Raw genomic sequence first — 27,604 nt, 5'->3', positions numbered from 1 at the left:
TGCTAGCTAAGTGGTAATAATTGATAGAGCAAATAATCTTTATCAAAAAAATTATTAATTACAACAAGTTAATTTAAAAGATATGAATAAAACTGCAGGCTATCTATAAATTTATAGGATTGGAATGAGTCAAGAAACCGACAATCCCTAATCAAGTAGTAAAAAGTATCCAAAATGATATCATTATCTAATGAAAACTTTGATAAATTTGACCAATAATGTATTTATGCAATAATTGGGTTTAATTATCAAATTCATTCAGTGAGCAAGAGCAATAAATTTCACAAGCTTATGCTATAGAAAACTGTAACTAGAAAACTTGTGACATATTTATTTTTTTAAAGATGAATGAAAAAAAATTTCCGTAATCATATATTTCATATTCATTTTTAAAATATAAAAAAAAATAAAGTAATCAAATTGAATACATATTATATACATGTTATTTATTTTTTACGTTCAGTTTAAAAGTTGCAAATGAAAAATAAAATATACCATATATTTGTGACCAAAAACCAAATTCTAAATTAAGTTCTTACCTAGCAAATAGCTCGTTGAGGATGCGGACCAGCTCCTCTGCGGTGCACTGGTCTGACAAGGTCGTGAACCCACAAATATCAGCGAATAGGATACTGAAACGAGAAACAGGAAGTTAGCGGACTAACTCTAATTTACTAAGGATTAAGTTTGACGTAAATAGAGTCACTATAATTTATCAACATGGGAATGAATTGCGGTTAAAGATTGTTCGCCTAGACGTAGTCATGTTACTGACTTAGGTAAATTTCGAGGTTTGCATTCGCCTTATTGAACATTTTATGACTGGATAAAATTATGTGCTTAACTACTTACAATTAGTTACCTTACAATTAATTAAAAAAAAATTGCTACGTTATATTTTTAGTTTGGCTATCTAATAAATGTAATAATTATTTTATTTGTTTTACAATACCATACAACAAACCAACCAACATTTAGTATTCAAATTAAAATCAGTGTAATAATCATATGCTTTATTTATTTATTCATTCTTCGAAACCGTGAAATACATGCTATATGGAGTAACTTAATCATGATGATAATAAACGCCATTTACAATATTGTAAAATAGTATCCCTAATAATTTTAAATACTCCCAACTAACCTTTTAAAGTTGTTTTTTTAAAAAATGTCGTTACCGAAATGAATCTAAGCATATACCATAAAGCTCATACAAAAAATAAACGTTTGAACTGGTATTTTCAGTAATCACATATTTGGACCATTTTTCTTTCCAGGAAATTTAAATAAAGATACCTAGACTTATTGATGAATACACAAGCGTCAACGTCTATGCAGCGCTAACCAAAATTATGAAAAATACCAGTCGTTACTATAAAAAAAATCACATTATCCATTACCAGAGGCCACAGCGTATATTATATACCATACACTGTACATATACTATACGGTAGTTTTTGAAGCAAATGTTCCTGATGAATGGAGACGAGGTGCTAATGAATGTTCCGCGAGATCGCCTGATTTATCTTTTGTTGACTTTTTTTTATGGGAGCATCTGAAATTGAAAATGTATGCCACTCAGCCTGAATCCTTGGATGATTTACAAAATTGCATCACTAATTAATGCCACCAATTACATCGAATATTCTTCACAATATCTGGGACTACTTTTAACGGCGGTCTTAAAACAATTAATAAAATAAAAACTAATCAATAAAATTAAATTAAATTTCTTGGCAAGAAGACCAAATATAAGAAACAAAGCACCATTTTAATAAAAACTTAATGTTTTTTAAAAAATGTGTATAATACATACCCTTTCTACTTGCAAAACTAAGGGTAAATGCCGACTTCGGTGTATTGGTCGAAATTGTTCTAAGGCTAATTTAATACCGAAAAAAACATGAGTTTTGTATACCTATTTGCTATTTTGTACGCTCAAGAACTGAATAATAATGCTGGCTTCATACTCCAGCAATTACAATAAAGGTAATAGTCCGTGCGTTCGCCCGATCTTTCGCGTATCGAGCACGTCTGGAATATGAGGCGAATGTAGGAATGCTTTCAAACCTTCCAATGAGCTTTCAAGAGGTGCATGATACTTTAAAAGGGATTTGAAATAGCATAACGTATTCGTTTATGTATAGCGGCGATACATTAGTCGATTCGCATATTATAATGCGAATTAGCCAATAAAAATCTAGTCCTTTATAATTATTTACCTCACAATAAATATGTAAATAAAAAAAACAGTTAGGCATTTTTTTTGCTAAACTGTATATACAAGGTGATTGTGGAGAAACTATGACTAGAAAAAATCTGGAAATTTAACAATATACAAGAGTTGATGAGAGTAACTTGCCTGACATAAATATTTTCAAGATGGCGGCACTTTCGGTTACACCGAAAGTAGGTATTAATTTTGTTACTTTAAATCAAACACCGTATATCTTAAGGCATTATTGCATTCTACATTAGAATCTTAATATTTAGGTGCGTAATATTTTATATTTAAGTCTTATGACATATTTAAGTTTTTGTGTAAGTTTTTAACTCCAAAAACTCTATTTATTTTTAACGACTAGTTATAAAATTAACTCGAATCATCCATTTTTTTAAAGATGCTGGTCATACGTTTTTATAAAAGACAAAAACATAAAATCTACAGCTACACAGAAACATTTAATAAAATGACAAAGGTTACATGTTTCGCCCTACTAGATCATCATTAGACCTATAATAATTAAGATGATGTAACCTGAAGAAAGGAAATTTAACAAAAACTTACCATAACATACACAAAACACCTAACATATAAATAAACAAAACTTACAATAAAGTGGCACTATCTATGTACAAATAACTTAACTAAACCATCAAATCACCTTATACATTCCAGAAATCTAACAATTATTTGAGAGTCTAAAATTATTTAAGGTTATTAAGAACTAGCTAGCCATCAAATTCAAACCTTTTAATCACACAGGATAGATCTGGGCTTTTAAAAGCTTCACTAATTTCCATTATCTCCAGCAAGTCTAGTTTTTTACTTTTATTGCACTGATAAAGTATTTTTATATTTTGGGTGTCGGGAAAGTTATGTTTGGAGTTAAGGGGGTGATTAGCAAAAGCCGATCTGGTCACTGCGATATCGGTATTTTTAAATTTATTCTATGGGGCCTTGCATTCACTAATCCTAGTAGAAATCTTCCTACCAGACTGCCCGACGTAAACTGCAGGGCACTCTCACTTCCGGAGAAGATAGCGGGGGTAGTTTCTCTTTAGTTTTAGTTAGGTGTCTTTTTAATATATTATTGGTTTTAAAAGCTGGGGTTATGCCAAAGGGAGAAAAAAAGCGGGATAGTTGGGACGAGATTGGTCCAAAATTCGGGTTACATCATCTTAATTATTATAGGTCTGTTGATGCTCTAGTCGGGCGAAACATGTAACCTTTGCCGTTTTATTAAATGCTTCTGTAATGCTGTAGATTTTGTATTTTTGCCTTATAAAATTGCCTCAATGTGGATAACTAAGAAAATTATTTAAAGTTGAAAATTCCTTCCTTACATACCTTAAAATCGATAAGGGTGGTTGAGATTACTGGTGAAGTCAATAAAATTTAGCACACACATAACATATAGTACTTATTAAAAAAGTGATGAAATTTAATCCGAAATGAAAGATCTAAACATTAAAACACACACGGTAAATTGTTTTTACCCTTTCTGTTGTTCAAAACTGTGTTAAAATAAAATCATTTAAATGTCAGGCTCCTCTGAGCTGTAGTTACTGTACTACGAGTTACTGCTGCGAGTTACTGTACTACAACACAAATTACTTGAATTAAATTAAATTGAATTTTAAGAAAATTATGAACATTAACGTTGTAAAATAAATTCTAAAATAATGTGATATAGAACAGAGCTCAAAATCAAACTCTAAACCCTTTGAATTACAGTGGTACTATGTTAAAGGGCGACATTAACAACTCTGAATGCTTATAAGTGAGCACCAGGCACTTGGCAATTTAAATAACTGATAATAGAGACAAGCTTACAATAACCTATTATGTTATTAATATTGGGTCAGTCGAGCTCCATCGTTCGTGATGCTTCTGACAACTGGTCGTGTGGCTATCGAGCCTTTACATAAAAAACAACTAAAGAGACACTTGCTCCGCAGACGAACACAGGTTGGATAGGTTGAATTAGCGAGACTAATCCATACCTTTCTAAAATAATCCTTGCATAGAAGCAAACTTTGGATCTTGCCTTAAATCTTATGTAATATGTAAACGTATAGATGGACCCTAAAAGTTAGTCTGTCTTGGACCAAGACCTACATAACCTCAACAGAGCAGATGGACAACACACAAAATAACTCACCGAATTATATGTTCATTCTAGCACCTATATTTGGTTGACATGTATATCCTTAATATTATGCTTTCAGGAATTTTTTGCGATTTTCAAAAATAATTGGAATTTCTGCGAATTGAGATTTTGTTTTTCTTTAATTAATATTTATGCTTGCATTTAACTGGCTTAATAAATCTGCAACAATTAAACCGTCAAACTTTTGTAAAAAATCAAAAAGATAAAATTTACGGTAGCCATTAGTATAAAATAAACTAAAAATAAGTATGTCTGCAAATTCATTCTGATATATTATGCATGCGCTGTTTGATTGATTAAATCTTTTTTTTTAATGAAATATTTATAAAATGTATGTGCAATTATTGGTTTTATTTGATTTTTATAACTCCCCGTATCGATTAAAAAATAAGATGCAATTTCATAAATATAAATGTAGGGTGAATGAGCGATTCGTGTTTAACAAGATTGTTATGTGAGGGTTTGTTTTGTTCGGTAAACAGAAAATTTTCATTGGATCTCATATTTTCGTTTGGGGTATAATGGTTGGTTATCTGAGAACTACATCGTACGCGCGTTTCTGGGTCGGTGCGTGTGGGTTGTTATAATCTACATTTTTATAGGAATTCTAATTTTCATAAATATATGTATTGTTTGCATAAACATCTTGAGAATTATATACATTGGAATAATTTTGATTTTTGCGAAAATCATAATGCTCGTCCTCATACTGATAACTGTTGGATTATATTAATCATTGATTTATTGGGTATACAGCTCTTGGAAACTTAATTGATGAAGTCTCGATGATTAATGTCGGTTTATCTAAGTTATTTTAAGGACTGCGGCTTCGAATAGATGAGTTTTCTGGTAATTTATAAATATATGTCAAATTATTTCTGTACATTGTAAAAATGTTCGTGGTAAAGAGTTAAGTAAACCTGCGGCTTGCCGATCAGGGACATTTATTTATTGTAGGTTGTTTGTCGGTCTTGTTTGTTTTTTTTTATTTGTGTCGTAACGAATTTAAATGTTCCGGCTGAAATTAATATACTTTTCTTCTTAGGCTGTAAAAGTTAGTTAAGTCTAACAATTAGCTACATGCGATATTCTAAATTGGCTAAAAATGTCTTTAATGCGATATCATCATAATGAGCAGTTTTGTTTTTTCTTTTATCATCGTCAACAATTAATGTATCTAACTTGTCAAACACAAGACTTTAAAAGTTGCACATTAGGCATGTTTTTAGACTCGATATTTTCAAAATTATCCTCTGCTAAAGGAGGAAGATTATCGTTATTAATAGCATTAAAAGTTTGATTGCTTTGAAGCTAAAATAAACCAAATGAATATGGTGAAGAAAAAATAATTTTTTAAATGTTTTGCGACATGGAAACTGAAACAATGGTTAGTTGGAATAAAAAATTGTAAAAATAAAATGCTAATATCAGGACGAATTTAAGGAAAGTGAACACTCGTGAGCACAGCAATAATTAAACGATGAGAATCTGCATACTCTTAGCCTAACTTATTCTATGTTGCCTATAGAAGCCGATGGTGTGTGCTCCCTGGCTGCTTAGTCTATGGTGGTCGAGATTGGACCTTCGCGAAGTGTTCAATTCCCAATAGATTAGGTTGGAGTGTAACTTAGGGTAGTTGCACTTCGTAGATTCAGTAGAAGATGAGGTTAGATACCGATAAACTGTTAAGTCAGACCGATTGCGATTTGGTCGGATATCGTTCAACAAAGTTCAATACGACCACGCCAATTAAAATAGTAAACCGTGAAAAAGGCTATATACAAAACTTTATTTCGAACGTTACAGCGCAATTTCTCACTAACTTAACTAAGTCTAAAATGTATCTATATCTTTTTAGTGTAGCTGATTCGGTAAGTAAACTAATATTTGCAAAATAAGCAAAGAATCATATTAAGTAAATAGAGAAATTAAGTAAAACTTAATATGGCTACCTAAAAGTGCAGCCGGTTGACAGAGAAATCGATGATGAATAACGTTAAGGCTCGCGGCTTTCAGTGTACAAATGTATTTAGATTATGTAGAGTTCAAAAATTTAGTAATATAAAGGGTGTTCCATTTAAAATATAAAGTTCACATCCAATTGCGGTTATATAGTATCTTGCAAATAGTTTAGTCAAATTTTAAGATTTTTCCTGATTAAAGTTTTCTCACAGACGATCGATGCAGTTCCTGGAGATTCACCCAGTAAACAAAAAAGGTAGTACTGCTTAAATATCATATATACCTCAAATATTAAATGTAAAGTAAACATAGGTCCCAATTGATAAAATTGCAAAATTTAACGAAATAACAAAATGCAAAAGTTAATACAAAAAAAAATTGAATGTATTGGTAAAAATAAATGTGAAATGGTTATTGTTCAGCCTGAAATTTGGATTTATTGAAAATCTTTTGCTTTAATGTTGAAAGCCTCGACTCAAATGGCTTTACAAAATAAATCGATGGTTATGCTGCTAGTGGTTGGAACTGATTAGGCCTTGTAGTAAAAGCATGTTTATAGGGGTTTGTTAGGGTGTTAAAGCAAAAATTTTGCTAGTAACGGGTAGTGGGCGAATTTATGCGTCAATATTGTCACATAAATTCCATCACCAGTAGTCGTAAGCACAGGTAGGCTGTTTTTAATAAACGAATATAATAAGCCACACTATCTTCTTAAAAGATTGGTAGAAGTAAATCTGAAATGGTAGACACTGAATTTTCTTTTACATCATAGATGGATATTAAATTCCAAAAAATCGATCGTCACTGGTATAAGTTACAGTTTATTACCAGCCTCCTGCAAAAAAATCTTATAAAAGAATTCATATCTACTAAAAAATGCTTCAAGATACTCCAGATATGTCCTCAATTACCTCTAAACCTGACTTTAGGAGCCAAGCTACCCCACAATCCAAAAAGAGAAAAAAGTATCCTCAGAGATAAATTTTGATGTGACCAGATTACTGATCATCTAAAATAAGTCAATATCAATTTCAGTCGTGCTGCCACATCAATATGACTAAATTACAATTTACCCCCAATCATGAGTATTATTGCACAATTCAGTCATTCTGTAAAATCAACAAAATTGCTCAGAGACGAAAAATAGATTTTCTAACTCAGTGCCCTTTTCGACATGAAAATTCGGGTCTTATCTCAAAGAGATGAAACACGTAATACTCAATGGCGCAGGGGCCAAATATGCGATCGCAAGAACGCTAGAGACCGATTAGCGGTTCTGCTACATTTGCCAACCATAGGGGTGTAGATACTACTTCTTACCCCTGATCTGATTCACCCCTGTCCCGCAAGCAGAATTGGTAGGAAAAAGGCTGAAATTCAAAAATTCCTAAAAGAAAACAACTTCAACGTTCTTTTGATTCTACAAATACTCTCAAATACTACTTTTCATGGATCAATTATAATGCTATGATGTCTAACGGCCTAGATGAGAGAGTGGGTGGAGCTTTAATTGCAATCAAAAATCAGTGCTCCATATTCACTTCGCAAATTTCGATCTTACTATCAAATCCATTTTCGTTTAAATTTAAATGGCAACAGTCCTATTCTGCTAAGCTCCTTACTCAACACCGTTCAAAGAAATAACTTAAGTCCAAATAGTATTGTTTTAACGAAATTCAGAAACACACTTTTATTGGCAATGTTAAAAACTCTAACTTGACTCACGTTGACTATCTTTTAATCGTTTCCAAGGTAAAAACTGACTAAACAATTAAAACTAAACTAAAATGTCACAAAACGATTCCCTTTAAAGCCCCATGTAATAATTAAAAAATATTTATAATTTTCTCCATTATTTTTGCCGAAAGAGACCAATAATTTCAAGAAAAGACAGTCAAAGCAAGCAGGTATACAAGTTCTAGAAAATTTAAAATTAAAATGGAGCCCTCAAACAACATAAACTACTTAAAAACTAGAGAGTATAGAGGAAAATATTAAAGTAGTAATACTTACGTTTAGTAGAATCAGTATAGTACAAAAACTAGGAGAATAATAAACGTATTTACATTTTCATAATAGAATCTTCCGTAATCGCTTTTCCCCTGACATACGATCTTGGAATGAGGCGAGTTTAAAGCCAAACTTAAAGACTAGAGATACAAATGCTAAAAACCAAATGGTTTCCTTACACATAAATGGTCGAACCCATTTAATTTACTCTATGCCCCTTTTCTCCACACACAGTTTATCCGAATTTCTTAATTTTTTCTCATTTTAAAATATCCCTCTGCTTATACCAGTTCGTGTAATGCACGAATTTCCTTCGGAGCATCTTCCCATTTATGGATTTGAGCCACCTTGTAAACCCCGCTTTTGCTCGCTCCAGAGATTTCACAAACTGGGCGACTAAACTTAAATTGTTCTATTACACCACTGACATAAGTATAATAAATGAAATGCCGTCAAAAGATTTTATTTTGAAGAAACCTGCCATATTTAAAGTAAATCATTAAAGATTATTTAATAAAAATATAAAACTGTTTTAATTTGAAAAATTTACAATCCTGCACCTCTAAAACGAAGTACATGAACACACGCATTTCTATAAGCTTCTTATTTAAGTTTCACACATTCTATATTTATTGACAACCTGTACATTACTCACTGCTAAATAATATAATAATTATAAATATAATTATCCGCTACACTCATCAAAATTTATAGTTAAAACTTATAAGCTTAGGGTTGATTTTTAAATGAAGATTCCTTTTACTAATTCCTAAGCTTTATGAAGACATAAATAAAAGCTTTTCAATGTGTTAACTTACCTAACATTTTCATGCCTCTGAATATAAATTTTATGGAACTGTTCTTCTCTGGGCTGGCCTGCTATATCAGCTTTCATTTCCATCGCTACATGTCTGGGCAACACCGAAAGTAATAAACGTTCCTAAAAAAACAATAGTAGAAAATAAGCAGCACTAGAGGTCGTTTAAATTAATCTAACACCGCCAAAACTAACACCAAAATTAGCTTAAATATACATCTAAAATTTTAATCCAATATTGGCTAGAACCTAAAATAACGAACAGCGAGCGCATTATCTACTACCACCCGAATTAAATTGATATTTCCAACTTCTATTATTAGTTCTGGACAGAGGGAAGTTATAGTTTAATATCAATCCCTAAACTGGGTGTCAGACCAAGCTGAGCTCAACATAGAGATCTGATCTCTTGGTTAAACACAGTGGTAACAATCGTCGACTTTGTTCCTTTGTCGCCAACATTATTATTCTATAGAGCCTTTTGTTAAATGCGTTGTTTTGTTATTTGCGTTTCATTGTTGTGATAAAAAATATAATGGAGAATTAAATTTTGTATTTTGTTATACAGAGTACTCTACTTCAGACCGCATCACTATTATTACCTACTTCTTAGACACCAAAGTATTATATATTGTAATTTACATAGAGCTTTTGATAATTTATGTCTCTATTTCTATATTCCGGGTGGTGCGTCGCCGAGCGGAACATAGGAAAACCCATGTAAATTTTAAGGGGGTCAATTATTGGCTTCTCTGTACATTTCATAGAAAAAATGTAAGATAACTTTTTGAAGAGACCAATCCGGCAAACCCCTGTGCAAAGTTTCAAAAAATGTTAATAAGCGAATCTTGAATTATTTAATTTAATGTAATTTCAAAATTAGCAAATTTTGGGTTCAGGTTAAACCAAACGGGCACCAGTAAAATGAATATTGTCATTGACGTTAGGAAAAGTGTCATTAAATTAGTGACAGTCGATATTTGAAAACAAGTATGAATTATTCAATCGAGGAAAAACTAGCCATAATTAAGTGGCATTATGCGGGAAACAGTTTTAGAGCAGTATCTAGAATGTTTTCAGTTCCCCACCAAGCCCATTCCGTCCATTTCAACTATTAAACGTATTGTCAATAAGTTCGAGTCCAAAGGTGCCGGAATAAATAATTGTAAATATTCAACTCAGGATATCAAAAATAGAGCCGAAGAAAGAGAGAACAGATATCTTAATATTTTACTGAGTGTGGAGGAAAACAAGATGGTTAGTATGAGGGTTCTTGTGCAAGAGGTAAATAAACATCATACAACGGTATTGCGCACTTTAAAAAAACACAAATATTATTCGTATAAATTCAAAAAACATCAAGAGCTGCAGGAAGGAGATGAAGAGCGAAGAATGGAATTTTGTTTTGAAATGATGGAAAGAGCAAATAATGATAGGAATTTTTTAAAAAATATTTGTTTTACCGATGAATGTACATTTACCCTCAACAATGAACTAAATGTTCAGAATTGCCGGTAATGGAGCCAAGAAAATGAAAATCGCTTCGTTCATACTTGGACATAATATCCCCAAAAAAATTTATTTACGAATTTTATAAGAATTATCAGACATCATATCATTGGACTCATTTTTATGGACTATAACCTTTCAGCACGTACAAGGATCTTTCTGACTGCTATTCTTTGACCAGTAGCCTCTACATGCAACAACTTCCTCATCGTCCATCTTCAGGACTCCCTTCTCAAAACTCAACTCGAAGCCCTTAGTGTTCATTATGTCAGTCACGCTGATCACCTTATCCTCAATTTCAACTGTTGACTATCACAGGATATCAAACGTGGCTTTTCCTACGGTAAACGCGACTTTTGCTTACCTTGGACATTTCTTCGATCTCCCGTCGCTGCTTATACACACTATTTTGATTGCCGCATCTTAGCTGCTTATTTACTATGTTGGGTCTTATAATTGACTTTGTCGCACATGTATCCAGCAGCATAGTTCGCCGGGTTTCATCCCTACTTTGCCACATTTCCAACACTCCAAGTCCTGGTGGTTACGTTTTGCGTTAAACTTCCTAATGATCCGCTTAGATGATCCCTTGAAGGCGTCCTCTCCCATTATTTCCGGAATCATTTGCCGGACAAGAGTCTGTTCATATTCTTAGCAGCTACTAATTTAAGAGCATGTGTTAGTGCATCTTCTAGCTTAGGTGGATGTGCTAGTAGCAAGGCCTACCTCATTTCACTATCGCGTCCATCCAGGACTGCCTGGACTGCCAAACGTTCCATGATCCTTTCTTGGACATCTGGATATGCCAGTCAAACCAAACGTGCAATATGGGCTTCAAATTCCTGCAAGCGCTACCCTAATTTTTGGAGCCAATTTTTGAGCTACCTATGATAAACATGTTCCAAGTGTACACGCATCTCCAAATGCCAAACTAGGTGATTGTAAACTTCTTATTCTTCTCGGGAGATTCTTTGCAAGACGGCAGCATCATCTCCTCTCAAGGCCAACTTAAAAGCAGTTGCCTTCTCCCTAGATGATGAACCGTTTGGTTTTGCAGTCCCCTTAAACTGATGCTGATAAATATTCAATAACATAGTACCATCAAATTGTTTGTTTCATAAAATGTTTACCAGACCATGACGGCTCTGGTGCAAGAGCCGCAAGGTGTAGCTGCAATGTGACTGCTAACAAAGACCCGACAGAGTATCAAAGACTTGGTGGAAATCCTGACTGAACATAACAGTCTCTACACCTAAACAGGCACCTACATCTTCTTGGTATAGGAGAGAAAGCCCTGAGAAAGCTCTGAGTCGCCTGAGAAGGAAAAGTTTCGAAGCAACGACACTCCAACGGGAATATCTTAAAGATCTGGACTGGGACAACATTTAAGTCTTTATTTATAGGACGGGTCGACTCAGTGAAGACCGCGCATTGGGAGTGGAGGCAGGGGTTGGCAAAAAGGGACTGTTTAGGCCTACTTGCCTAGTTCTAGCTCCCTCATCCTTACTGCTACTACTACTACTGCTACTACTATTACTACCATCAAATTGTGGCAGTTTATGACACATTGATCCAACAGATTTTGTATTGACACAAACTTTTTTGGCGTCCAATGTTGCTATTTTATTTTGAACTTCTGGATTCTTACCTACATTAAAGAAAGAATTTGCCTTTCCAGAGAAAAATATTTTCCAAAATGTCTTTTTTTAATTCTTTTTCACATTTGTGACGCTTTCCAAAATCTCTTCTTCCAACTTGGCCTAATTCTCGGAGTGGCAATATGTTCTTCCAGTTTTGCAGAATTTTCCAGCAATTTAAATTCGTTTTTAAAACCTTGCAAATTTTAACCGATCACTTGTACCAACAAAAACAAATTTGTCCAGGTCTTCGGCTTTCTCAAGTAATGTATTATAAAGCTCCTCCTGCAAGATCAGGCGTTCAGTTTCCGTCCCTATTCTCCACCTCTCTTTTTAGTTCGGCAACTTTTAACTCCGCTGTTTTGGCATTTTCACTAACTTCAGTTTCATTTATTTCAATTCACAGCTATTTTGTATTTTTCACCAATGTCCAGTTGGCCGACGTTCAATTCACATCCCACACTTGAAACCATTGTAGCGTTTTTCTCGTTTATTAGCTGATCGATTACACAAAAATAGTCAACTAGTTTATTTACACACTTACACTACTAAAGATGAAATATTAATACTATAATTTCGATTAGAAGAAATATTTATTTTCATTCTATTTATTTACAACTATTTATATCTGATTTAAATCTCGCGCCAATATTCCAAACTTTCCTGCATGTACTGACTCTCAGCGGCGACGCGCCTACTTATATACTTGGCTGCGCATCATTCCAAAAGATACTCTGACCTTCGAGGCATCGCGTCGAGTTGTGTGCCATTTTTGTCATTCTGGAATAATGGAGTATGAGGTGGTTTCTCGGCGTTTCTAATATCGTTAAAATTATGTAGCGTTTTCTCCAGTTATCTATCAAATATTGCCATGAGTATTATAATTACATATATTATTCTATTATATGTAATTTTGTTTAAAATATTGTTACAAAGTTGTCCTATTACGACACTTTCTTGGCCGAATTATTTTAATCGATTTGTATTCGTTTATCTTTGTACTCAAAGAACATTCTGTTAAAATTCTATAAAATAGTAGTAAGAATTGGGTATACGAGTATATAGAGACCTCATTCGATGTTAAGTTTTAGTTTATAGTTGTAATTTGAGTAGCTAAATAATCAATAAATGATTAGAAATAGTCAGTGAAGTAGTGTTTATCCATGACAATATTGTCCTTTTTTGCCCTAATTATATAAACTTTTTTTAATTTTCAGCTAATTATTCAATATAATATACTAACTTCCTATTCTGAATACTGTGTATTTTCTGTCTTTAATTTTACAGTAGATATGGGTTAGAAATGGTTTATTTATATTTGTTTTTAGTGTCATGGTAATTGACAGCAAAATCGCCTATTTATTCTATTTATTCCCATCACTGTCACCTAATAGCATATTATTTAATGTGCGCCTTTTAGGTGTACTTTCTATGAAGCATGACACCAAACAGCTTTAGTTACAATATTTAAACTAAACACTTTTTTGATTATTATTGTTTTCTGCTTCGACGTGATGCAAAAAAATATACTATCATAAAAACTCTTCTCGAAAACAACCATGCATAAATTTGGGATATTTTTATTTCATGCCATCCAATCCAGTTTCAATTCCTGGATTAGCCTTAATAAATCCCTTGCCACTTTCAAATGAATTTCAAACATTTTTCACAGTCCAGCTTATTCAAAGTTTCGTGTGAAATTTTTGAAAAAGCAAATCTATGATAAATTGAACTGAAAAGAAAAGCCGCCAGATTATAATTATTCAACTGATTTTGTATTCTCTGTCTAAGCCTTTGATTAGATCAGAGGTAATATTTATTTTTATTTTTTAATTTTCTTAACCTTAATTTTAGTTAGGAAGCTATTAAGGGTTGACAGAAGCTGTAAAAGATTTTTTGTTTAATTTCGTCTAACTAAACATCTGCGAAATCTGTTTAGGTGCCTTATCTATTCAAATAAAACACATTAAAATAGTCTAAGTAATCATAATCAGTATTAATTAAATAATTTTTTATTTTATTGTTCTAAGCTTTTATTTTAATTAAATATCCATTATACTAAAAATTTGGAATTATATCAATTTTTATGAAAAAAATTAACAAAACTTCCTTGCTTGCTTTATAATTTTCAAGTGTTTCTTACATTATTTTTTTACTATAAATTTTTATTTTCATTTAATTTTGTAGAACATTTTTCTACGTATTCTTATTTGCATATATTAGTGAGTAATATTTACTAACTTTATTATTTTGAGCTATATATCGCACAAATTTTATTTTTATACATACATTTAGCTATATATACAAAATGTAGTTTTTATAACTTAAAGAGGTTTTCAAACACAAATTTATTGATCTTAAATTATCATTTATAAGTCTTATTCTTTAAGGTATTAGATACATTAAATTTTGTCTACTAGTAAATTTTTAAATTTTTTATTTTTTGTAATTATTTTATTTTAATTTCCCAGTTATTCTCTTAAAGTAAATGAAGATCATAACTTATATAATTTAAACTGAATTTTTCTATTACCGTAAAACAATTTTACGCGAAATCACGATTCAATAAAAAGGTAATTTTTCACGAATGTAAGATAAAAAGTTTGTATTTTTTAGACGTTTATGATTTAAGAAATTAGCAATCTCTATATATTGCCCTGAGTTAGAAAACATACATACTACAATCTATATTTAAATGATTCACTTCCTTTTTTATTATACTCCAAATAATATTAAACGAGTTTTAAAAGCGCTGAAATGCTCTGAAATAGAATAGAATAATGGCAAAGAATAACAAATTTGTTCGTTTTTTCGTTTCTTTGTTGATTTTTCCTTTTAAATTTTAAAAGGAATTTTGGAAGCAGATTCGTTTTAATGGAATATTGTATTTTTTACTATTTTTAAAAAGAGATTAGCCTATATATCATTTTTTATTTTAACATTTTATAATTGATACCTTTACACATTTAAAATATTTTTTTAGATATACCTTTAGACGAAAATTGTTATAGGGTCCTATGAATGCCTTCTCATCTTGGTTTCTACCCTTTGTCTCTTCATTTGACGACACGGTCTATTAACAGTCGACTACTGCAATGAATGGCGGGGTTGTGCAGAAATATAAATAGGTACGCTAGCTATTTACACACAATAGTAAAAAAGAGTTTTAACTTTTAAAAATTCTATATGTATAAAATGTTTAAAACAAGTTAGTTATAATTGTAAAGCGATATACCTAAGTTGGCAGCTTGCATTTCCAAATATTAAGAAAATTGTAGGATCAATGCAAATCTATGAAGTTCTTCGAATCCTCTCCCCCCTGAGAATTACATACCACATATAACGGAATTACGGTATACGAAAATACGAATTACATAAACTTTATTAAATGAATTTTTTTTTACCCTTTGTGTCCTAGTGTGCCTGCGGTGAGGACACTTACAAATTAATTTTTACTGACGGTCCTGGTGTGCTTACAGCGAAGATATCATCAATTTTGAGAAAAAGGTATTAGTTTTATAGAAAATATATGGTGTACTCAGGGCGGTGACACCAGTCTCTTAGGCAAATAATTTTCTCAAAATTTCATGAGTATATTTTTAACGGTTTTTTTATAGGATTTTATTTTTATTTACAGATAAATTTTATAACAAGCTTATAAATCTCAACTCCAATGACCTGTATGATTATTTGGAAGAAATTCCTTGTGACAACATTAGCGAGTTGCAACATAGCGAGGAGATGTTAGTGAAGATGAGATTGAAGGGGACGCAGAAATAGTAGGCCCAACGGCAGCGGCGTCGCCAGCAATTGATTTGTTTGACATAGAAAATATGCCTATTATATTTGGGAATGATACTTTGTCCCAAGACGCTGATGCTGACATAGCCGAAGGGAGCAGTAATAAGTGAGCTACCTTTGTCACTAATACGAGCCCAGGAAATTCGCAAAAAAACTATATGGATTAACTCCAACTCACACTGTGAGAGAAATAGGATCAAATATTCCCACCGATATAGAAACCCCTACCGACATGTTTTTGCGTATGTTCCCTGAGTAACTGTTAGACCACATAGCTTTTCAAACTAACTTATATGCCTTGCAAAGAAACGGAGGTAATAGTCATGCATTTACGCCTACTAATGTAAAGGAAATAAAGGGTTTTATTGCAATAAATTTGATATTGGGCATAAAAAAGCTACCCAGCTACAAGGATTACTGGTCCTCACAATTGAAAATGAGGGATCCATTCATAAGTTCAATAATGTCAAGAGACCGGTTTTCATGGATGTTAGTCAACCTGCACATATAAAATACATATAAAAATTCTTTGAAACCAAGTCAACATCAAGCTATTAATGAGTCGACGATCCGATTCAAAGGACGAAGCTCCCTAAAACAGTATATGCCAAAGAATCCAGTAAAACGTGGCTATAAAGTTTGGATTCATTCCGAAAATTCAGGATACGTATATCAATTTCAGATTTACTCTGGTAAAATAGGTGAAATGACCGAAAAGTCTCTTGGTGGTAGAGTTGTTAGAGACCTTACGAGAAACTTAGTTGGAAAAGGGTACGAAATACATTTTGACAATTATTTTAATTCGGTCGAGCTGCAAAAATACCTGCAAACTGAGTTGATTTACGCTTGCGGTACCGTCAGAAAAGATCAAAGGAATCTACCAACAGACCTACTAGATGACAAGCAGTTAACAAGGGGTGAATTCGATTGGAGAGTTAGCACTGATGGGTTGACATTTTTGAAATAGATGGATAATAGGCCAGTCTATTTTTTAACTAATTATCTGGATCCATGCAAAAATCAATGGATTTCACACAAAAAAAAAGATGGTTCCGCCGAAGATGTTACTTGTCCTGAACTAGTAGAGAAATATAATACGCATATGGGATACGTGGATAAGACGGACATGCTAAAAACTCTTTATGAGGTTGACTGAAAGTCGAAAAAGTGGTGGCATAGAATTTTTTTCTATTTCATAGATTTATCCTTAGTAAATGCATTCATATTGTATCAAAAAAGAACGGATTCCAATGCGCAACTTTCGCTAAAACTTTTTCGACTTTCAATGGGCCTAGGACTTGTGGGAGCTGAACAAGGTTTACCGAAAAGGGGTCTGCCATTAGCAACGGTGAATCATTTCAAACGTACTGTACCATACGAAATTCGGTACGACTCTTGTTCCCACATGCCTCTATATGGCAAGCCTGGAAGATGTGTTTTTTATAGTACCAAGGCGGAACCTCACAAATCAAGATGGCCATGTACAAGGAAGCTGTTGATATTACATTGATAAATAAATAAACATAGTTAATTATTGTTATTTTTTTAGGTGTGATCTTACCCTGTGCCTTTCAGATAAGAAAAACTGTTTCCGTCAATATCATACGAAATAAATTTTTTATAATCAATGTATTTTTCTAGCAATAAAAAATTAGTTTTTGCCAATTTTTTTTTGTTTATCTGCCTAGTGTCCTTACAGTGAGCACACCTCCTTGTAACTAACTCATATGCAAAAAAAAAAGATTTGATATTAAAAACATATTAAATAATCTTTAATTAATTGAGCAAAACAAAAATTTTCACCAAAATTAAAAAAAAAAATCTGGCCTCAAAGGGTTAACACTTTAAGCGGAACTCAGAAGCTTTTACATGCAAATCGGATCCACAACAACTACGCGAGAAACGGAGAAACACATTTTTAGAGCAGGGCTATTTGCATTATTCTGCTATTTCTGTTTTTTTTAATAGTATTTTTTTAGATACAATGATCAAAGCAAAATATATAGGTATCTTATTTATAACCTAGAACATAGTAAAGTGAATGATTTGAAGTGTTTTGAATGATTTGAATGAAGTGTTTCAAGCCATTCTTTATGTGAAAGTTTGTGCAAAATAAAGAGACTTTTTTACTATATTTTTAAATTTCTTTAAAATATACCCATTACAGTTCTGATAAGCCCATATCAGCATTATCTCTCAGATACTAAACAACTTATATACCAAAAGTTAACTCTTTTTCTAGTTTTTGTACTTTTTTTTATCTAATTTTGTAGTTTTGGTTAATTAGAGATTATTTAGGCGTAGATAATCTTGGCAATTCGTGTTCTCTTAAAATTATTGGAATCATTAATGGAAGAGACAAATCAATTTTTCCAAGCGTTCTTAAATTATTCCATGTAACTTTTTTGAAATTTTAATTAAAGTATTTATTTAAATGAAAACAGTTTATAGTTAGTAATGCAAGAATTGGAGCTTTCTTTATTTTAGTTACATACTATCAAAGCCAGCAAGAAACTACTAGGTCACCAGGTGAGAGCTGATGCCAATAGTAAAACCTATTCAAGACTTTCATAAGTATTGTGGCCGACGATTCATTCATATGACTGACCAGTGACCATGCCTCTCTGAAATGGCTGAATCAATTTTAAATCCCCGAAGAATAAATAGCAAGGTGGCTATAAGGTCTACAAGAGCACAATTTTACAATAAAACATAGAAAAGGTAAATATCGCCGAAAAGTTGGTATTTTCTCTAAAATTATGTTAATATTGTTTTTACAGAAAAACGAAACAAAAGCCATAGGTATTTGCCTGTCACCGTATTAACATTAATATTATCATTTATATTAACATTAATATTACATTAGTGTCCACAAGAGTGAGATACAGCTAGTATAATCCAATATTAGTGTCATAGCAAGAAAAGATATTTCGAACAAATCTCCCGAAGTGGCTCAAAGAAATTCGTTGGTTGAAAAAGAAAAGACCTATCCGACAGTTCCTGCAAAGCGGATTCCAGAAGTTCTTTAAAGGTGTCCATGGCAGTATAGGAATTATAACTAAGCAAAAGGGAGAGTAAGGTTTTACTGATTGAAAGGTCAAAATGTTGAACGTAACATTACAGATGATTTAGCAACTTTTATGCGATTAACGCATTATAAAGCGCAAACACGCAAGGGGACGAAAAAAATGCTGAAACTGAACGCGACAACGTTCGAAAACAGTTATAAAAATTATATTTCTTTGACTGGGACGATTAAAGTTAAGAGGGGAACAGTGCTGTAAAATGTATATTGTTAATTATTTTCATAGTCTTTTATGTCAATGTTTTGATCGTCTTTTGTAGTTTAAGTTTCCAACAAAACAAAAAGAAAATCTCTGCATCCATAAATTTGTTAAACTGAAGTTTTTTCAAGCAAAAACTTTTCGAGAATTTGTAGAAATTTTCCATAAAATTTACAGAACGAACTTACCGAAACGCGAACTGCCTTCTCCCAGTTTTAAACAAACTTTAATTTAAAGCTGTTTCTTGGATCTTATCTGTGCAGTTTATAGTTAAAGTTTTTCTATTATATAGGAGTAACCGTACAAAGTGTTTCAAAATGTAGTTAACTAACCAATATATTTAATTATGAATTAATAATAATAATAATAATAATAATAATAATAATAATAATAATAATAATAATAATAATAATAATAATAATAATGTGGTATCCAAATAATAATAACAATATAAAATACCGTGGTCTATTATTTTATAATATAATATAAAATAATAGAGCACGGTATTTCCGGCCTGTCTTAAGAGGCAACTAAAGAAAAACCCTGTGTCTCAAAGGCCAACCCTACGTCCTATCATTACAAGCCACCTGAGAGACAGACAACACTGTACTTGCAACTAGAGTGACAAACTACTAGTGACTACTAGTCTATGTCTACTAGTGACTACTACTATGCCCTATTCTAACGATGATAGAGCGAAGATAATATATTATAATAAGAAATTATAAAGACCTCCAGATAACGCGACCAGGGTGCTTCTGGAGCCACCGCTAGAAGTCATAGCAGATAAACCGGTGGTGACCGCGGTACAGTAAGGCAGACCACGGTTGAGTCACCCAAACAAGATAACACGTCAACTGAAGAGAACAGACAGAATCTATCTATAAGTGCTGTTTCTGCTAGAGATATTTATCGAAGGGTTAACCAAATTTTACCCGAGACCACTTTTTCAAAGGGACCAAAGAATATTCATAACTTGGACTCAATATCGTTCAGTTTAGTTTTGCATTAGCGTATCTGTTACCATCTGACAAGACATATATATATATGGCATGGTGGATGATATCGTATAGCAGATTAAAGCAGCGGATAATGGTCCATCCGCTAATAAAACCCAAAATATCAACGCTTTCTAGGGAAATAACTTCTAGCCACACACAATCTATTCAATTTAGTCAATTAGAAGTTATTAATCGTGACAACAACAGTTAAAAGAGGACAAAATTAACAAATTATATAAGAAGTGAGTCAATTGTTTAGCACAACATTGCAAAAATATAGTGACGTAGATCCCTCGAAGAGACCTTGGATTCTGAAACAAAACATCAAGAAAATTTGCAATGATTGTAGACACGTTAAACACCAAAATATTACCAGCTTAGCTAGAAGTTGAGATCATTGTAGATCTTCATGATATCATTTATTACGCAGGCTTTAAAGCAGCAGTTGCTAACGGAGCAAAGATTGATAAAGAAGGGATCAGGAGAGGAACCAAGAAAAATACAAACCACCTTGGAAAAAAAGACTAATTAAGATTAAGATAAAAAGAGCAGAATTCGCCAGATGGAGAAAGTACGCAGGAAGAAACTCTAGTAATAAATTGAGGAGAAAGATAGAATAAATATTAGCAATATACAGAATTCACACTATCAGAGATCGATTTGACATCGTACCACAGGATGTACCCTGGAAACTCTGTAATAGAAGAAGCACCATTTAGTACGAGGCTTAAAAAATACGGTAAGTACAATAATCAAAAATGACAAAACAAGGAATTTAATCCAAGAGAGAAAAGATTTTATAGAACACTGCAATCCAATACGATGGATAATATAGAATTACAATCAGGATTAATATGGAACCAAAATAAAACATCAGATATATAAATGACTTTAGTTAACACCCAGAGAAAACATCAAGATTTATCACTAAGGCGAATAACTACTTATTACTTAAGGGCAAACCAAGCAAAGGACCACCCAAGTACCGTCTGATTGCGTGCTTGCGGTGTGCAAAATCATCACTTCCTGTATCACAAGACTCCTCAATGTGTCTGTAAAGAGGTGTCGAAAGGAAACCAAGGGGTGCAAGGAGCAGCTCTTCATAGAGACGATTATTTTGAGAGATGTGAAAAGAAAAATCAGGCAATTATTATGCTGCTATATCGAGTACCAAAGGGCCTAATAGGGAGATAGAATCATCCCTCCATCCCAAATATCTAGTATAACAACCGATGAGGACAACAGTATTAAAGAGAACCTCTTGAAGGAATATCTCTCCAGAGTGAACAGAATATGCAAGACTAAACTATATAGTAAACATCTTTTTAAAGCAATAAATATTATTGCGATACCGGTATTAACATACTTATTTTTTAATTATCACATGGACAGACACGAATCTGGAAAAAACCTAGAGGAAAACAAGAACAACTCTGACTAAACATAGAAAGCACCACCCCAAGGCAAGTCCGCTAAAGATGACAATTCGGGGGGGGGGGGGGGGGAGAGGTCTTACCGACATCAAAAACCTACCCAACGGGCAAGTTAAACTGTTGAAAACGTAACACGGAATAACAATAACAATTTTAAATTATAATAATACAAGTGGTATTTTTTAAAATATAATTAAATTATATTTTGAAAAATACCACTTGTCGTTATTTCTGCATAAGCATTTCAAGGTTTGCCTCATTACGGTTGATTTTGTCAATGCAGTCATTATAATATTGTCGGTCTGATGCGTCTAAGTCAAATACCACTAAATATTCCACGTTTATATCTTAATCTAATATCCTTAGTAGCTAGCATTAATTCTTCATATTTTGTATTTACATATTTTGAAATTAGTATAAGCAGACCTATGTGCGTTTGAATTTAAAAGCTACCATCATTGGTAGTTTTTAATATTTTTGATTGATTTTTTTGGTTGATAAGGTGTCAAGACTGTTTAAAATTTTATCGTTATGATCGATTCTAAACGGAAGTAAGTCTTGATATATTAAAGGTGTCAATATTTCATTGGATACTTTAATATTGAATTCTTCGTTGAAAAAGAGTCCGATTGTCTTATTAATAGGTATGATTTGGTACTGGCTGCTGGTGATCGAGGACAATCCCAGTAATCTGTAAGGAAATAAAACCTTATTCAAAATATGGTTTCATCCTATCAAAAGACTTTAGTTAATTTGTTTGTTTCTGGGTCCAGTAATACAGTTGAATTTAAAAGAATTTCGATTATGAAAAACGAGCCAATAAATTTGTTGCGTATTTTAATAATACACAGGTGTTCTTGATTGATAATAATTTTAATGCAAAATTATGAAACTGACTGATAACACTGACTGAAAAGTAACTGATTGTCTGTAAAAAACTGAGAAAACTTGACTCGACTCGACTTCTTCTGTGTTCGAGAGGCACTGGTAATATTTTCTGTGACTGCTCGTAAAGTAGAGTCTATTCTATATTACATTATTTTAAATTGGTATGAAATAAATATAATTAAAAAAAACTTAAATAAAAGTATTTCTACAACAAAATTTGTTTTCAGGTTTTGATTTTATTTGTCATTCTCGTGCGTAAACTTTATTGCGGACATTAAATTGGGGTAGATTTTCAAAAACACGTTGATCGAATCGTACTTTAGATTTTTCTTTAGCTAGTTCTGTTTTTTGTAGAGAAATTTTATAGAAGTACGCCATCTTGTTATTAAGGTCTCGGATGTATTTTGAAATAAGGGCTTCTTGATTGTAAAGTTTTTTAGAAGGTCTATATTTGATGTGTGTTCAAAAATTAATTCATACGGGGTGAAACAATGTGTTCTATTTTTTGTGCTGTTATAGCAAATCAAGGCATATGGTAAGTCTTCAAAAGTTCTGCTTGATTTATTCTAAACATTTCTCTTAGCGTGGCGTGGAATCGCAATGTATTCTTAAGGGTGTGTCGTAGTGCTAAAAATAGACTATAAAAGTATCTACAACAGTAGAAGCTTTTTATCTTTTAGCGGGTAGACTTGAACAAATTTAGTGAGTTTGTCATTAATTGTTAATGCGTAATTTCGAGAAGGGTACTCAAAGATGTCAACATTAATTCGCTCAAATGGCGTTCGAGGTGTTTCCGTAATTACAAGCGGCCTACTTAGGTTTTTCCTAACTACATTGACTTTTAAAAAAAAAACTTGAAAACTTAAAAAAAAAAAAAAAAGTTAAAAAAAAATGGATTTTTAACTGTCTTGCTAGTGGCAATATTGAATTTTAACTGCTAAAATTCTAATTCTTCTTCGAAGATATCTTCAATAATTTTATTGTGTAGGTTTTCCATCTTATTTTGTATGAAAAATGTAACAATATTTCTGTTTTATTTGTCCAAAAGTTGTTCGTTTATGACTTCGATCTTAGAATAGTCGAATAGAGATCTATGAATATAATCAAATCGATTATATTCATCGGTTATCTTTTGATCATCTTCATTGGTGAGTGGAGACTCACACGAGTCTAATTTAGAAGATTAACTGTCTTCTTCGAGTGCAAAAATCTTAACTTTATTTGGGAAATCTAAACATTGTTTGAAGAGATTAATTTTTATTTTGGAAAGATCATCTGCATTTTTATTGTATTTTCCGGGTTTAAATTTAGTTTTAAATATATACTCTTCCAGCTTTAGCCGCCAACGCATTAATCTGCTTCCTGCGTCCTGAATAGACCATAACCTTTTGATTGGACGATGGTCAGTGACTAGGTAAATTGTTTGCCGAATATATAAGGGCGCAAAGGCTTTACTGTCCAAACAATGGCTAAAAGGTCGCGCTCTATTGTTGAATATTAAGTATGTCTGAGACGCCAGAAAAAAAATGATACCAGACCATGACGGCTCTAAAGTAAGGCCACTGCTAACAAAGATCCGACAAAGTACCAAAGACTTGGTGGGAATCCTGACCGGGTACAACAGTCTAAACAGGCATCTACACCTTCTTGGTATAAGAGAAAGCCCACTCTGTCCGAATTGCGGTACAGGGGAGCAAACTTCATACCACATACTAGGTATCTGTGATAGGTATAGTCGCCTAAGAAGGAAAATTTTCGGAGCAACGACACTCCAGCGGGAAGATCTTAAAGATCTGGACTGGGACAATGTGCAAGCCTTTATTAAAAGGACGGGCCGACTCAGTGAAGACCGCGCATTGGGAGTGGAGACGTAAGGGTGGGTGATTCTGGGGTTGGCGAAAAGAGACTGCTCAGGCCTACTTGCTGAGCTCTAGCTTCCCCACCCTTACTACTACTACTACATGTCTGAGACGCGTAAGCGATTGGTTAATCTTTACCGATAGGTCCCTGTGAAAGAACTGCTCCTATTGCGAACGCAATGCGTCGCAAAATAAAAGATTTTTCAAAATTGGGATAAAACAAAAGGAGGTGTCTTTTTAAAGAAGTTTCGTCAGGGGTTTTGAAATCTTGGCAAAATTTGAAATGAAGCTTTTGCCAAGTTAGGTTTAACGTCATTTTCAGTAATTAAGTGTCCAAGATAGGCTACCTCTTGTCTCAAGAACTCACACTTATCAAGCTGTATTTTCAGATTAGTTTTTCTAAAGTTTTTCTACACCAAACACCTTTCATTTAGAATTCCCATTAGAATGTTATGTAATATCCGTTTTCCACTGAAAACGCAGTTTTTGGTATATCCTTGGGGTCTATCTTGATCTGGTGGAATTCCGATGCCAAATCTAAGGTTGTTAAGTATTGACATTTGCCTAATTGGTCAAGGAGATTTGAAATGTTCGGGAGTAGAAACCCGTCATCAACCGTGACTTCATTTCATTTTCTATAGTCTATTACAGCTCGTCGCCACTTCTGTTTAGCGGAGGCGTCGAGTTTTTTTGGGATTACCCATACAATATTGATAGTCTTATTATGTTTTCGTCAAGCATCTTTGAAATTTGTGTCCTAATTTCTTCTTTGTGAACGTGAGGTTATCTATAAGATTTTGTGTAAATAGGTTTGGCGCTGTGGGTGTCAAATGAATTTCATTTGTGAATGTTAATTGAACCCCTTCAATATGGAAAATATCGGAAAAGTCTAAAAAAAGTCGTATTATTTCGTCTTTTTCCTCTTCATCAAGGTGATTGATTCTTTTGATTGATTGATCAGTTTTAATTCTTCAGTTTTAATTCTTTTATCAGTTGTCGTCTGTCAACACGTTGAGATGTATCATACAAGTTAAAATTATTTATTGCCTGTAAGTCAGGCAAAGGTTCAAAGGACAATATGGTTTTTAAAATTCTCCTTGTTCATTTACGTGAACGGCGGCATTTGGAAGTTTAACTTTTTCTTTTTTATGTCCTATTAAAATGACCTCTGTATTTACTAAGTTGCATTTTAACTTGCAGACTTTTTCGGTGCGGGGTTCTATTTCTATTTTGATTATGACAATTTTGAATTGCTTGAGCGAAAATAATATTAGGGTTTACTGGAATAGGTAATTTTGTTTGTGTTATCTATATCTTATTGTGATAAAAATGTATGCATAAGAAAAGTTTGTTTTTAGTAATTTAAATTTTAAATCAATTATGCATTCGTAAGGATTTAAAAAGTCTAAACCTAAAATACCATCATATTCGATGTCCAGATTACAAATATAGACTTTACAAGGGTTGTTAATATTAAAAGGAACTAAGGTGGATTCTTGGATATATATAAAATGTCTTTTTAAAGACAATTTTTATTTAAAAATTACAAATTCAAACTAACATAGTAACCTGCTTATTTAATATGACTTAATACTATCTTAATAATAAAATTACACATTTTTTGACACTTTTTAAATACGAACTATAAACTGACGCTGCTGCGTGGACAAAGATAAGGAGGTTCTCTTATTTTCTGTTGCCACTAAAAGTGTGGGAATGCAACTCTGCATATTCTTACAACTGAATTTATGGTAAACAATGCGTGGGTTAATTATATTAAGGTAACTGTATAATACATTTTTGGCTATTTTTCATATAACACATATTTCTTCAAAAGACCATAAAGCATAAATTTTTCTTACGTTTTTCTGTTAATATAATTAAAAAAAAAATCATAGTTTAAAATAAATTGAAAAATCAAGCATACATTTTCACTACATTGTTTTTAAAATGTCAGTGACCTTTGAACTGCCAATGCGGTTAGGAAGAGATAATGAGAGATTTACCTGTTGCTGATTTTCTCGTTGAATTTTTAGGCGAGCTTCGATGCATTGTCTAGTCTCTAAAAAGGCTTTTCTTTGTGCTACTTCGCGTGGATAATGGGTGCAAATTCCAGCCATGTTCGTACAAAGCAGTATAATAAAGTTACTAATTATCTGAAAAAGAATATTTAAATTATTAGGATGTATCTGAAAATTATACATAATAATATATATTACAAAACTTAGAAATTAACAAAGAAGAAGGAAAATTATGTTGGAATTATTGAAATTATTTTCACACTTAATTCTTTGGGCTCGAAAAATATATATTATTATATAATTTGTTATATTTTTAATGGTAAATTGTTTTACTTAAAAATATTTTGTGAACAGGAGTAACAGAACTGTTACTTAGACAAATATTTTCTATAGGCCTTGAAGGTGGGAGGCCTTAATGTATAGTAAAATAACTTCGTGATATTCGATAGCACTTGTATCTAGCTTCTTTAGAAGACATTCCTTTAGAACATGCCACAAAAGTTTACCTTTTGTTATCACGCTTTGGTATAAAGTCTTTTTGCATTTAAACCTCCTTTTGCAACATATCTAGAAGTGTTAGGAATTACTTTTTTTTTAACGTTTAAGTAACGATATATGATCTAATAAATTAGAAACCTTAAAAGATGACATGTATAAGAATTTTTTTTTAATTTCAATTTTTTTAATTTTGTTTTTAACATATAGATTAAAAATGAAACTTTGTCATCATAAAGGCAAATTCCATCTAAGAAAACTATAACATATAAAGAAACACCTGTCATACAATTATTATTAAATAAAAAAGCTAAGCTAAACAAATTAAATGTTTTGCGCCGAACTTAACCACTCAATCACATTAAAATCGGACAATCCGGAATACAGCATTACATCAAAGGAGAAAAAAGTATATAGAACTTCTTAAGCCAGTGGATACTTAAATAAAATTAAAAAGTAATAAGTACTTAAAAAAATACAAAAAATAACTCAA

At 32.4% G+C, this 27,604-nt stretch overlaps 1 protein-coding gene across 3 annotated transcripts in view; it reads right to left on the bottom strand.

The window, feature by feature from the left end:
* The window catches only part of LOC126745931 (adenylate cyclase type 5), a 652,711-nt gene that overhangs the window by 231,772 nt on the left and 393,335 nt on the right, over nt 1–27,604 (bottom strand). For all 3 annotated transcript variants that reach the window (XM_050453997.1, XM_050453996.1, XM_050453998.1), the window contains 3 exons: nt 26,602–26,751; nt 9,185–9,306; nt 540–632 (listed from right to left, as the gene is read on the bottom strand). In XM_050453997.1, the coding sequence (XP_050309954.1) occupies nt 540–632; nt 9,185–9,306; nt 26,602–26,751 (365 nt within the window). The remainder of the gene's footprint in view (nt 1–539; nt 633–9,184; nt 9,307–26,601; nt 26,752–27,604) is intronic.

The sequence above is a fragment of the Anthonomus grandis genome, chromosome 16, assembly GCF_022605725.1.
Source record: "Anthonomus grandis grandis chromosome 16, icAntGran1.3, whole genome shotgun sequence".
NCBI lineage: Eukaryota > Metazoa > Arthropoda > Insecta > Coleoptera > Curculionidae > Anthonomus > Anthonomus grandis.
The sequence above is the reverse complement of the archived record's forward strand: the minus strand, read 5'-3'. Positions and strand labels throughout refer to the sequence as shown.